Source organism: Manis javanica, chromosome 13 (genome assembly GCF_040802235.1).
Source record: "Manis javanica isolate MJ-LG chromosome 13, MJ_LKY, whole genome shotgun sequence".
In the NCBI taxonomy this organism is placed as follows: Eukaryota; Metazoa; Chordata; class Mammalia; order Pholidota; family Manidae; genus Manis; species Manis javanica.
The window spans coordinates 89,009,933-89,023,345 of record NC_133168.1 but is presented as its reverse complement, the minus strand read 5'-3'; the positions used below and the strand labels follow the sequence as shown (position 1 = coordinate 89,023,345).

The following is a 13,413-nucleotide window of genomic DNA, read 5'->3' as shown; positions in this document are numbered from 1 at the left end:
TGTGTGTGCGCGCATGTCTGGAGTCAAACCTGAACCAAACTAGGACCTTAGTTCTGCTCTACACCCTCTCTGTGGCTTTGGGTAAGCATCTTAAGCTCTCTGAGCCTCAATTTTTCCATCAGAAAAATGGGACCAAGGTAGATTATGTCGGTGCCCTGTTACATCCCCTCAGCCCTCATAGTTCTTGTGCATGCTTCTTCCAGCCTCAGGGCTGTCTTGGCTCACCGCCACTCAGGCCAGAAATGCCAAGAGCTGGCATCCCTGGGAGCAACCCTCCCCCAGTGACATGCAGGACCTGGAGAATAAACATCCTCTTCCCTCACCTTTAGGTGGGACAGCTATGAAGGGCAGCTTCTCTCAGGGGTCCCCACAGGACTGACCCTCAGTTGCCTACGTGGATTTGATGAAAAAGGCAAGATGCACAACAGATAACCCAATATAATGAGAAATGGAGAAGATGGGAAATAAAGGAACCCCTGGATCCAGCCTTGCCTGAATTCCATTTCCCTGGATTTTTTTTTCCAGTTATGTGAGCTAATATATATTCTATTCTGCTTAGGGCAGTTCAAGTTACCTTTCTGCCACTTGCTACTAAGGGAGCCCTGCATAATCCATATAGAGGGATCATCAGTAAGGCAAAGGCAATTGAAGACATGCATGGAGTAAATTCATTCACTCCTTAGATTCTTCTGGATCATCTTCTGTGTGCTGGGCCCTGGGCAGAGTATGTAAAAACAAAGGCCTGGACTATTTCTTTCTCTGGCTTGACTCATGGAGAGATCATTGGAGAGTAAACACAATGGCTGCCCAAGTACCAATTACGAAAACCCAATGGTGAGAGTTGACAGGGATTCAGTGCCCTTCTACCCTCCCTCTGTGTTACAGAGAACAGATTTTTGCCCAGGCCAGACTTGAGCCACTAGCCCATCAGTTTTGTTGCACAAGGTCCTTGAGCAGCTGATCTCTCTTCAACGATGCCCACTATTCTGACCACTGCACCAGCTCAGTGGAAGCTAGGCGCCATGTTGATCGTAGCACTGGCTGTAGTGCTGATCTCGAAGCTAACGGCACCACCAGGACAATGAGCATGATTCTGACCACCGTATGACCTGATCATAACTTTGACCATGGGTTGGCTAGGTCACTGTCCAAAGTAAGGTCAGAACAAGGACCACAGCGTAGCCAGAACAGTGGTTGTGACTCTGAACATAATGCAGCCAGGAAACCGACTGGCACAGTAACCGCAACACTGAAGAACGACCAGTGGAGACCACAACGCTGATGCCGATAGGACCAGGGGGCGGAAGGCAGCAAAGATCGCAGTTCAATAGGACACCGGCCACGGCACAATCAGGACACTGCGGCCATCACTGACCACAGCTGCGGTCATGCCCGCAGCACTGAATGCATTGGCCAGGGTCCAGTTGAGACAGGGATCATGGGCTTAGACAGAGTAGGGTGAGGGCCTCTGGGAAAAGCAGGGCAGAATATTTACAGTCAGAGCAATGTAACAACAGGCAAAGAAGTCCCTATTGAAACCGTTAAGCATTATGCAAAGTCAAGGTCACACTAATTCTCTAGGGAAAAGATACCAGACTAAGAATATAGACAGAATATAGACGTCTTCATTGACATCAGTTAGGTCAAAAGGCCAGAAGCAACTTGGCCTGGAGTGTCGAGTGTTCTGCAAGGGTATCTCAGCATAACCTGTGACTTCACTGTAAACAGCCCTAGTAAACAGACCACAACCCAGCCCACCTTGAGGGCAGGGCAGGTGGTACCAGTTCACACCCTAAGCCTTAATTCCCCCAAATCCTCAACTGCCTATAAATCCCCTAGACAATGCACCACCCCGAGCTCTCTTGTCCCCTCCTGGTGTAAGCCAGGAGCTCTGTCTGTCCTCTCACTGTATCTCTCAATAAAAGTCTCCCTGGCTCTCCTACCTTGACTGTTTGCTAAGTTCATTCTTGACTCCGCAAACAAGAACCCCCAGCATCACAGTCAGAAAAGCAAAGTGCGCACCAGGCAGTTCAACAGCAAGAATTTAACATGGGGATTTAGTCCCAGAGGTGTTAGTTAAGCTTCAAGAGTAAATGAGAGAAGGTGGTTCCCAGAATCCAGGGGCCGTGGCCACCTGGCAGGAGCTAAACCACCACGGGGTCTACCTGTGGGGCTGAGACTACAGAGGAGGTACACCAGCCACTGCCGGAGGCACCCAAACTGAAGAGAAAGGAAGAATACTCCAGCTTCTTTTCTCCCACCCTCCAATCTCTCTCCAGGATGGTGGAGCATAGCCAGATGCAAGGGAACCTGGGAAATGTAGTTTGCAGGGAACATCTGCCCTGATACAGAGCAGGGCAGGAGAAAGACGGGGACCTAGCGACATATTGACCAATGCCAAGCACGTAACACAGCCCACAGCTGGACCATGACAATGGCCATCTCGATGACCAGAGTACAAGGAGGACATTGTTCAGGGTCCTGAAACACAGTACTCACAGGGGCACCACTCTGCTGGAAAGGGACAAGCAGGGCCCTGCCCCACGCCTGAGTTGACCACAGCCCACAGTCAAGAGTTTTCCAGTTCCGCCAGTCAACACCCCTTTCCTACCTGAAGTCTACCGCAGACTTAGCCTGAGGAATCAGCAAAGGGCCGACTCCATTTGGGAGGAGGAGGTAGAGGGATGTGTGAGATGCCTGTCCTTATTCAGTTTCTGTTCTGTGTCATGGGCTACACTGCATGGCCGGCGTCCTCAAGCCCGTGCCTCATTGTGATAATGCCCTCTGGGACGAGTGCTGGCTAGGTGAGTCTCCCTACAACTCCATGAGGTGTCATGTCCTAAGAGAGGGAAAGCTCTTTGCCGAAGATCCCATGGCCAACAGGTGAGAAACCAGGGCCAGATCCAGGTCTGTTGGACACCAAGCAATTCCTCCTTGCTTTGACAGAACCATCCATAACTGCCTGGCACACAGTAGGGTCAGAAAAATGCCAAGCTCTCTGCCTCCTTATGTTATGGCTGGTTCATCTATAACTGATTTGCTTGCTTCTCCCCCCACAGATTTAAAAAGCCATTGAGGGGCTAAGGGGTGGGAAGAAGACCAGGGAGGCTAAGGAGGGGCAGAAGCAGGGGCACGGACTGCTCTTCACATGCAAATGACTGCACCTGGAGGCAGCCTTACTATTTTGATTCTCTTAGGGTCTGGTCTTGGGCTGTTGGAACCGGAGAGAGGCTCTCAGGTGTGGCAGGGCCGGGCAGACTTTGAACTGGAGGGGGCCTGGGGGTGGCGGCGGGCTGGGTGAAACCACTATGCCCCCCAGCTGCCATGCCCCTCTGCCTCCCGCGCCCCGTTTTTGTCCCTCACCCCGTCACCGTCTCTGCCCTACCCACCCTTGTCCCTGCAGTGACCCCTTCACGCACTGTCCAATTTCACAGACTCTGCCTCAGTTTCCCTGTTGATTCTTTAGTTCTTTAAGGAGAGGGGGCCTCTCCAATTTCTCTTCTTTGCTACCAGGTCGCCCTCCTACTACTACCCACCCCCCTCTCAGCCCCACTTCCAACAGGAGCAACGTCCAGGGAGGGTGAGATCGACAAACACGTGACGGAGCCCCCTCCCTCTCCCGTGACCCGCCTCCACGCGGCCTGGGGGGACCCCCTGCGCGCGCCAGCCGCTCTCCTCCGGCGTCTCCGCGACCCCCGCAGGGCTGAAGGCGGCCTGGGGGCGGGGCGGGGGGCGGAGCCCGCAACAAAGGCCCGGCGCGCGTGAGGGCGCGGGTGGGGCAGCATCCCGGCCGCCGGCGGGGCGCGGGAGGCGGCGAGGGGCGCCCGGCCGGGCGGGGTCGCGCGCCCAGGCGCCGCTGGGGCGGGCGGGGGACGGGACGCCGGGCCAGGGCGCGTCATGTGGCCGCTCGCGGTCCCGCCGCCTCCGCTGGTCCTGCTGCTGTGCTCAGGCCTCGCCGGACAGGTAGGGGCCCGCGGGCAGGTGCGGGCGCGGGGGACCGCGGAGGGAGGCGACCAGGGGGGCTCGGCAGAAACGCCGCGGGGGCCCCAGGACCGCCAGCGGCTGCGAGCGGAGGGGGTCGCAGCGGGGGAGGGGCTGGGCGTCCACCATGGCTTTGGGCAAGAGACGGGGGGCTTCAGATCTAGCCTCAAGCCGGGACGGTTTGGGGGACAGTCCGACCTCAGCTTCGGGGTCCTCAACCCCTCGGTGATCCGGAGCCCTCGCCCCCACCATCTCGCTGGAGCTCAGTGGGCCTGGGGGCCCGGGGACTTACGGGGGCCTTGGGCTGTCGCTTACCTTTCACTCGCTTTACTGTGGCGGGTGCCAGCTTCTGCAGCAGCAGCCCCCTACTCCTCGCCTGCACCCCCAGAGTGGGAAGGGGGCGGGACTCATGTGTGAGTGACAGACGGGGACATGTGTGAGGTGCTGGGTAAACGTGTGTGTCTTTGTGTCACGGCTGGGTGTGACTGAGAGTGTGTGTGTGTGTGGCTGTGCCAGTGTTATGTCCGACTGGGTGGGAGTTGTGGTGTGACTGGTAGGCAGCGTTTGTATGGGAGGGGGGTGCGTGTGGGACAGTGGGGTTTCTGTGCTGGAGGGTTGGTATGGCAGGCTTGTGAGCCTGCGACCTGGAGCTGTGTGTCTGTGACAGGCAGTGGGGCAGCAAGTGAGGACTGTGACCCTAGTGGTGCTTGGGCAGCCGCAGCTGTGTGTAAAGCACCGTGTATGACCGTGTCCCCATAGGCTCTGTCACTCTCTGGGGGGTTATGCAAAACGTATGTGACCAGGTGTGAGGCTGTGTGAGTTTGGGGTGACCGCGTGTGTTCTGTGCCTTTGAATAAGTCACTCTTAAAGACGGATGGGGGGGCTCTGTGTACAGACATGTACATCCGTGTGTGTGTGTTGGTGCTTGCACACTCCATGGTTTCACAGAAGCAGGACCCATGGTACCCCACCTCTTGGGCAGGCTTGGGGGGCCTTGCAAAATGTGGGAGTCCCAGCCTTTTTCAGCTATTGGGAGGCCTCTTTCCTCCTCCTTCTTGGGGGTGGGAGTTCTCCAGTTTCTTGGATCTCTAGGAGCTCAGAGGGAGGCTGGAATCAAAAATGAGAAAATAATAATTATAATAACAATTCACACTTATTACGTGCTTATTATGTTTCAAGCGCACAGCATAAAGTAAGGCATTTAATCCTCCCAACACCTACTGTGGGTGCTTGTTACGTTCATGTTACAGATGGAGAAACTGAGGCACAAAAGTTGAATCACTTGCTCAAGTTCAGGCAGCTCAGGAGTGGCGGGACTGAACCTAGGCAGTGTGGCCCCTGAGCCCACACATTTACTCTCTTGTTAAATAATCCACTCCATGGGTGTAAGACAGTGCCTGTGTAGAGACCAGGAGGGATCTGTAGGTAGCCGTTCAAAGGAGAAACAGTCCTGGCACCTTCTATTTCCTGGTTGAGAGAAGAAAGGAATCAGACCCTTGCACCCGCCCTGAGGAAGCCATTGAGGGGGATGGAGGTCAGACTCTAGAGGGAAGGATTTCCAGGCCATAGGGGGAGATCGTGGGATCCCTTCCACCACTCCCACATACTGGTTGGGGTGGGAAGTGTGCTCAGCACCTAGCTTCAGGTTGCACACAGTAGTTTATGTGCAACAGGAGAGAAAGGGACAGGAGACCACGAGAGGCATGCACTTGAGAGAATACTGGAAAACAGTGAACCAGGGGTGCAGCTGCATTTGTTCTCCAAGAAGGATCCTTGGAACCACCACCTGGGGATTCTCCCCCACCTCACTAGCCCCTAGGGAACTCTAGATTTGCATCCTGTCTCCTAGAGTGGCTAGGGGTGCCAGAGGGTGCAGGGACCGGTGAGTCTTACAGACTCTAGGGGGTGGGGGTTATTGGGGGTGGGGCTTACTGGAGGCTGGGCTAAATTGGGGTAATCAGTTGGGACAGGACTGGTGGGGTACCCTGACGGGATTGCTGTACTTCCATTTTACAGGCAGCTGTAAAACAGTCTCAGACCCCAGCTTGCCCACCCCACCTGGCACCCCAGGGAAAGCAGGAGTCTGGAGGATGGATGCTCTGTCTCCTCCATTGCTTCCCAGAGCCCCCTCCTCTGCCCTTGATAGGCCCTGGGCTTCCCCAGGGGACCTTTCAAGAAATCATTCATTTGTAACCCAATCAACACTGGGGATACAGCCCTGCACCAAGTCATCAAATCCCTGTTGTCCTGGAGCTGACCTTCCGGCAGGAGAATCAGATGAACTGAATAAACAGATAATAATACAGTGCGAACAACTAAGTAAATATATAACACAAGTGGGCATGAAGAATAATCAATAGGGCCCAGGGGCGTTACAGAGTGATGGTGGTGGGTTGGGGGGCTTTTTTCGCAGGTGTGGCCAGAGAGGGTGTCTCTAAGGAGGAGGTATTTAAGGCTGCACCTGAAGGAAGTGAGTTTCTGGGTGTGTCTGGGAGGAACATTCAAGGCAGTGGAGGAACAGCAAGAGCAAAGGCCCTGAGGTGGGAACAGCTTGGTGTGTTTCAAGAGCAGCAAGGTGGCTGGTGTAGCTGGAAAGAAGTGAGCAAAGGGGAGGATGCAGGCAAATGAGGTCAGGGAAGCCAGGCAGGGCCAGACCAAGTGGGAAACTGTGGGCTGTGGACAGGAGGTTGGACTTGACCCTGGGAAGAGGGGAGCAGCATGTCAGAGGAGTTGTCCATCTGGGATAAACCCTGGATGGAACTACCAGGTAGCTTTCCCTGTGGGAAGGATGCCCCCTTCCTGACTACTTGGGAATCCTCCCTAAGATCTAGCTGCATCTTTGGCACCATCTGGGTTTGGGGCCACCTCTTTCCTGGGGTCCCCATGAGATGGGAATGGGAGTCCTTCTGTTTGTATTGCATGCCTCAGGGTCTCTGCACTTGCCATTCCCTCTGCCTGGGACACTGTTCCCCAGGTAGCTACTTGACTCCCTCCCTCCCTGTCTGCTTAAAAGTCACCTCCTCTGAGAGGCCCTCCCTGATCAGCAATCTCAAATAATCTCCCCGCTGCCCCTCTCTGAGCTCTTACTGCATTATTTTTCTTCATAGCCTTTGTTACTGCATTTCCGTCATTTATTTACTCATTCATTGTCTGTCTTCCCCTAGAGTGGCTGCTCATCTGGGGGACAGTGGTCTTTGTTTCATATCCAACAGAGCCTCATACACAGTCTGTGTCTTAAACTCCACCAATCTAGGCGCCACTATTTGGTGTAAGGCGCTGTTCTTCTGGGCTCCTTAGAAAATGTGAATGTCCCCGGCGGAAGGAAGGAAAAGGAAAATCATGAGGACTCCCAGAAAATGAGTGAATCCCACGTTTTCGTACCGGGGACCAGCGGGGTTCGGGCTGGGCCCACGATGAAGGGGCGGGGGCGCCACCTAGGGGTGGAATGAGGTTTGTGCAGAAACTGTGCTTGTCCGTGTGACTACGGTCAAGGTGCTGGGGGGATGTCGTTGAGTGTGTGTCAGGGGGAGGCAGGTGAGGCACTGGCCTCGGATGCCAAATTGAAGGGGATTCCAAACGAAAAAAAACCACACCTAAAACCCCTCAAAAACCAAGATAAATAATATTTTAAGAAAATCAAAGTTAATGCAGAAATTCTATGATGAACAAAATATCAAAATGTTAAATAAAGACAGGATCCAACCCTGCACGTGAGCGACTCACATCACTGGCCTCCCTCTGACCCTGGCCCCGTAGGAGTGTGTCTGCAGTGTCCATGGGTGTGTGTGTATTTAGGGACCGTGTACGTAGCATTGGCCAAGCTGGGTGTGCAGGGATGTGTGTGTGCCATAATCACATCTGGGGGTGTGTGTGCATAGTGACTCTGAGTTCATTATCAGTTGACCATGCGTGTGTGTGTGGATTTCCTGGGACCCCAGCATCTGGTGTGGGCAGTGACTTTGTTTCCCCAGAATTCTGTGGCAGGCAGTAACTGGTTTCAGTGTATTCACACGGTCATGTATTCATTTAGAAAACATTCACTGCTTATATCAGACACTGAGGACTGTGGGACGGCGTGAGCTTTCAAGGGGTGGGTGGACGATTTCTCTGAAGTTGAGTCTGGCTGTGCTCTGGAGAAGGGAGTCACTACAGCAGGTGCATTTGTCCCCACTTTTCTGGAACTCTTGTCTAGAACACTGACACGCCTTCACGCCAAGGGGAAGCCAGTAGTATGTCTCCCGACTTCATCTACCCGAGCTCAGTCACAAACCAAGGAGAAACCAGAAAGAACAGAGAGGAGTCAGAACAGATTGTGTTTGGAGCCCCCAGAGAATCTCAGCAGTGCCTGTTAACTCTGACTTTACACAGGGTTCTAACAGTCCTGCACCGCAAGCATGTCAGCGCTGCTTAGCAGATGAGACGACGGGAATCACAGTGTGAGAGCGAAATACCCAAGAAGCAGGCACAGTTGAAGCCACTCAATGAAATGGCAAATAGCTCCTCACCTCTTAGCCATGTTGTTAGTCCCTGACTTTCTAATCGGAGCCCATCCTAATGGGTATGATGTGATCTCTCACTGTGGTTTTGATGTTGTAACTTCAGGGAAAGGAAATCCCGGGGCAAAATACCTCTAAAACCGAAATCAGTCAAAGGGAGAAATTAAGTTTAAAACCCATTTATTGCTTACAGACTGCGGTCTGGGCCGTTTCTCTCTCTGGCTCGGCAGAAGCAAGCACGACCTCCCCAATAACCTCCCAGGTTCAGATAAGCCCTCGGTTGCCCATTGATATGGAGATGAACTACTGCTCTCCACTCTTAGGAATGCCTGTTGATATGTAGGTGCACTAAAGCCCAGTGAGATAGTCTGGAAATATTAGTTTTACCCACAGATGTGCAAAGAGCTGGTGATGTTGAACCTTTCATGTGTTTACTGATCATTGTCTAACTTCTTTGGAGAAACGTCTAGACAAGTCTTTTGTCTGTTTTTAAAACTGAGTTTGTTTTTTCTGTTGTTGAAATAGATGATTTTAAAGCCGGGAATGAGAAAGGGTTGGATCTGTGTGACGGGCAGATCCTCTGGCAATCCCCGGGAAGGCAGAGTGGAGTCGGGGCGTGAAGACAGAATTATCTCAGGGGCTGACAAGGTCTGAGGCAAATTGGTAGCAGCCAGAAAGCTCAGTGGGATCAACATTTGGGGGTAGAGGGAGGGGACGCCTCCTTGTCTGGTGTCTGAGGACCTTCACGAAGCCTGTTGTCTTCTTGACCTACTCCTGGAATTTTGAGGCAAGAAAACAGATGACAGGAGGAAAGATGGGGCTGAGAGACTTCCAGGGACATGGAAGGGAGACATGTTTCTGCACCCTTTCCAAACGCTTGTGGAAACCATGAGAACAAATAGCAGGCAGAGGCTGGAATGAACGCCATTTGTATTGTGAGAGATGCAAAGCTGTGCATGTACAGACACGGATTCATACTTTTCTTAGGTGTGAATGAAATATCACAGGGCCGAGATGGTCCAGTTGACAGAGGCCACTTGGCTTATTGCAAAGCAGACTAAGTTTTGCTTGGCTTGTTTGTGCTTTCTAGCTTTTCCACTGGAAATTCTATCGTTTTTACCTATTGCACATCAGAGGTGGAACTTATATTTTATGCTCAATACTTTACTTTGCATGTTTGAGTAAACTTTCTTTTTGATGTGAAACAGATCTGTAGTGAAGCGTGCAGATCACAGAGGTGCAGCTTGATTCATTGTTGCGACGTGGTACAGTGTTGCCAGCAGCGAAGCCCCCTCATGGGTCTGTCTAATTGCCATTGCCCACTGAGAGTGACCGCTAGCCTTCTGTCACCACACACTGGCTTGGCCTGCCTTTGAACTAAATGAAGTCATTAAGTATGTAGCTTTTGGTGACAGCGTCCTTTGCGGAATATTATGTTTTTAAGATTCCCCCATGTTACTGTGTGGCTTTCATTGCTGTATGGTGTTCCATGGTGCGAATGTACCATAATATCCATTCTTTTCCTGATTCTGGGTGGGCACTCGGGTTGAAGTTTTGTGGCTGACACAAAGTGCTGATAAAAATTCTCAGACCGTCTTTAGCAAATGTGTGTTTGCATTTCTGTCAGTTTTATATGTACAGTAGATTCACTTTATTCATGATACCATGTTCCCTAAACGCCCTGGGAATGCTGAATTGGTGAGTATGAGTCATTGCACTGAATCATCGCAGGGTTAGATTCCTGCTGGCCTGTGGTCACAGTTTTGTTCACGGAACAACATGCAACCTCGTTTTATGTGTGCTTCTATTAAAAACAGCTTACTTAATAGGTATTGTTGATTCATTAGCACCAAACTCCTGGTCAAAAGCCCCACAACTCATGCCTGAAGGAAGCTTATCGAAGAGACGTATTTTTTCTGGATGCCAGCTTGTGTTTAGAAACACGAGGCAGCATTTAGCACTAGGTGTGGGGGCCACTGAAAAGAGTGAAATCGCTAATGAAGCACACGAACGGGAAGATTTTGGCATTAAATAGGCTATGGAAAAGACACTCATTTACAGTTACAAGAGCTGAAACAAGGCAGAACGTGGCCGTGTCAGACCTAAGTTGGAAACCTGTGTATCGGTCACTCAATATTTTTGCCACTCTGCATATATCCATTAATGGCCACAAAAGCCCCGTAAGTGTTGATTTTGGGGTCACAGATGAATTATAGTGAGTCAGTAAGTTTGACAATATGGAGTCCACAAACAATGAGACTCAACTATCTACACCTAGGAGTAGAATTGCTGAGTTGTAGGGGAGAAATGTATTGAGTTTTAGGAGATAATTACTGAACAGTCTTTCAGGTTCCAAAGATTCTTCATTCTTCAAAGACTTTACCAATTTATTCTTCCACTACTCAGAACATTCCAGTTGCTTCACATCATTGCCAACACTTGGTGTTGTCTTTCTTTTTCACTTTAGATCTTTTGATGGGTGTGGAGTGGTAGCACATTTTGGATTTAATTGACAGTTGCTGATGACCAATAATATTAAATACTTTTTCACATGTCTATTGACCCCTTGTGTATTCCCTTTGTGAAATGCCTATTCAGGTCTTTTGCCTATTTTTCTGTTAGGGTCTCTGCCTTTTTCTGATTGATTTGTAGGAGTGTGTGTGTGTGTGTGTGTGTGTGTGTGTGTATGGTGTGTATCCAGATTTTATATCTATCTATCCATATATTATATAAATTAAAATTAGGATATGGTTCTTTTTGGACATAAGGATTTTAAATAGCTTCTCCTACTCTGTGGCTTGTCATTTCATTCTCTTAATGGTGTCTTTGATCAATAGAGTTTTTAAATTTTAATGTAGTTTAAATAATTTTTTTCTTTCAAGGTTAGTGTTTGTTAGTGTCCTGTTTTAGAAATCTTTGCCTATCCCAGAGTAACGAAAATATTCTTCTGAACTTTCTCCTAGATGTATTGTTTGCCTTTCACATTTAGAAGTACGACCCATCTGGAATTGATTATTATATATGATGTGAAGTAGGGATCACATTAATTTTTTCCCTATGAATAGGCCCAGCTGACCCAGCACCATGGAGACTCTGGAGCTGACTGTTTGGGATAGAATTCCAGGGGCCTTTAGGAAAGTTTCTTAGTATCTGTGTGCCACTGTCAGAACACAACACACCTTCCACCCCAAGTGGATAACAAACTTTGGATAAACTGTGGTACATCCATACAATTGAACGTCCTTCAGCAAGCAGAGAGAGGAGAAACACTCTGGCTTCACCCTTCTTCCAGTCTTCCTCCAGTGCCTCCCATTGGATGAGCCCAAGGGGAAGCCAGGGTGCAAAGGAACCTAGGAAATGTAGTTTTCTGGAGAAGGGCAGGGCATGGCTCTGACCCACACAATGATAGAGCAGAGATATAAATGAAGTAAAGGCACGCACCATGTGTAGATCTGTGGTAACAGTGTTTTGGATAGAGCTGACAGCGAGTGCAAAAGTCCTGAGGTAGGAGTGTGCCGGATGGAACCAAAATCCTGGGAGTGGGTGTGTGTCCAGGCACCCTATACAGAATGGGTCGGGCTGGGGACCTGGGACCAGGCTCTGGGAGATGTAGACATTTAGGGAAAAGGCAGGAGACATAACTGGTCAGCAAAAAAAGTAGAGGAAGAACTAGGAAAGGAGAAATGACTTTCAAGAAAAGAGGGCAATGATCCATGAAGACTTACCTGTGACAGTAATTGCATGAGGACTCAGGTGAGCACTAGCAAATTGGAAGCTTCCTGGTGCCTTGGGTGAGAGGAGTTTGGAAGCATGCAGGGGGTGAGAGCTGAGGAAGTGCAGATGTCTGTGTAGACCACTCCTTGGAGAAGCTGGATTGTAAAGAGCTAGGGCAGTTTCCTACAGCACCAATAGTGACAGAGTAAGAGTCAATGGGTTCCAGATTCTCTAAGCTGGGAGGTCTTGGAGTCCAGCGGTTTTAGAGTCTGAAATCAGGCAGACCTGGGTTCAAATTCTAGGCCCCCATTTACCTGCTGGATTGCCTTGAGCTGGTTCTCTGAGCCTCTCTTCTGAGCCATTTCTTCACTTCTAAATAGGGAAGTCGCTGAACTCATGGGAGTTTGTGTGCAGCCTGTGTTTTTGCAAAATGTTCAGCAGTTACAAGAGCAAGTGGAATACAAGCGCGAGGACACATAGCATTTTTGGAAGTTCATCAGTTGCAAATATCAATGGCAGCTACTATTTATGAAACACTTCCCATGTCTCAGACACCCTGCAAAGTACTTTACAAGCACATTACCCCCTACGCTCACCCAGTTCACTCTGTTCCAAGCACACTGGCTGTTCTTGAACACATGCTCCTGCCCCAGGACCTTTGCATTTCTTGTTCCATTCTCCTTGCCTGGAGCTCTTCCCTCACCTGTCTGAAGGGAGTGGCTCCCTTCCCTATCTTCTTCAGGCCTTTGTGCAAATGTCACTTTCCCCAACCACCCTGATTAAAGTTACTCCCCTACTTAGTCTGTATGCCCCTTTCTCCCCATATCCCATGTGTTTTACTTTTTCCCCCTTGTTTCTTGTCTTTCTCCCCCTAAAACATTTTACTCCACAAAGGCGGGCTTTTTTGTCTGTTCACAGTGCCTGGGACCTAGCAGATGCTCATTAAATCTTTCGCTGGATTTTCAGGGCATCTGGGTCTTTACGTATATATATTAGGTACATGGACCCTCAAACCACCCACCTTGCAGATGAGGAAACTGAAGCAGAAAGTAGTCATTGTTGGAGGTCATGCAAGGCCGCAACCTGCCTCTCGGGGTTGTTAAGCACCGAAAAAAAGACATTTGAAGACCGGCGCCCCCAAGTTCAGCGCTTCTCCCGAGGCGAGCCCCCGGTGAGCGGCGGCGGCCACGGCTGGGAAAGGCCTGAGTCATCTCCGCCTCCA

At 50.6% G+C, this 13,413-nt stretch overlaps 1 protein-coding gene across 2 annotated transcripts in view; it reads left to right on the top strand.

Annotated features, from left to right (window-relative positions):
• The first annotated feature begins 3,803 nt into the window (after window positions 1-3,803).
• OLFM2 (olfactomedin 2) overlaps window positions 3,804-13,413 on the top strand; it is a 44,642-nt gene continuing 35,032 nt past the window's right edge. The window contains exon 1 of one of the 2 annotated variants that reach the window (XM_036992601.2): window positions 3,804-3,963. In XM_036992601.2, the coding sequence (XP_036848496.2) occupies window positions 3,898-3,963 (66 nt within the window). In that variant the 5' untranslated portion in view covers window positions 3,804-3,897. The remainder of the gene's footprint in view (window positions 3,964-13,413) is intronic. The other variant, XM_017642909.3, reaches the window with a different exon arrangement.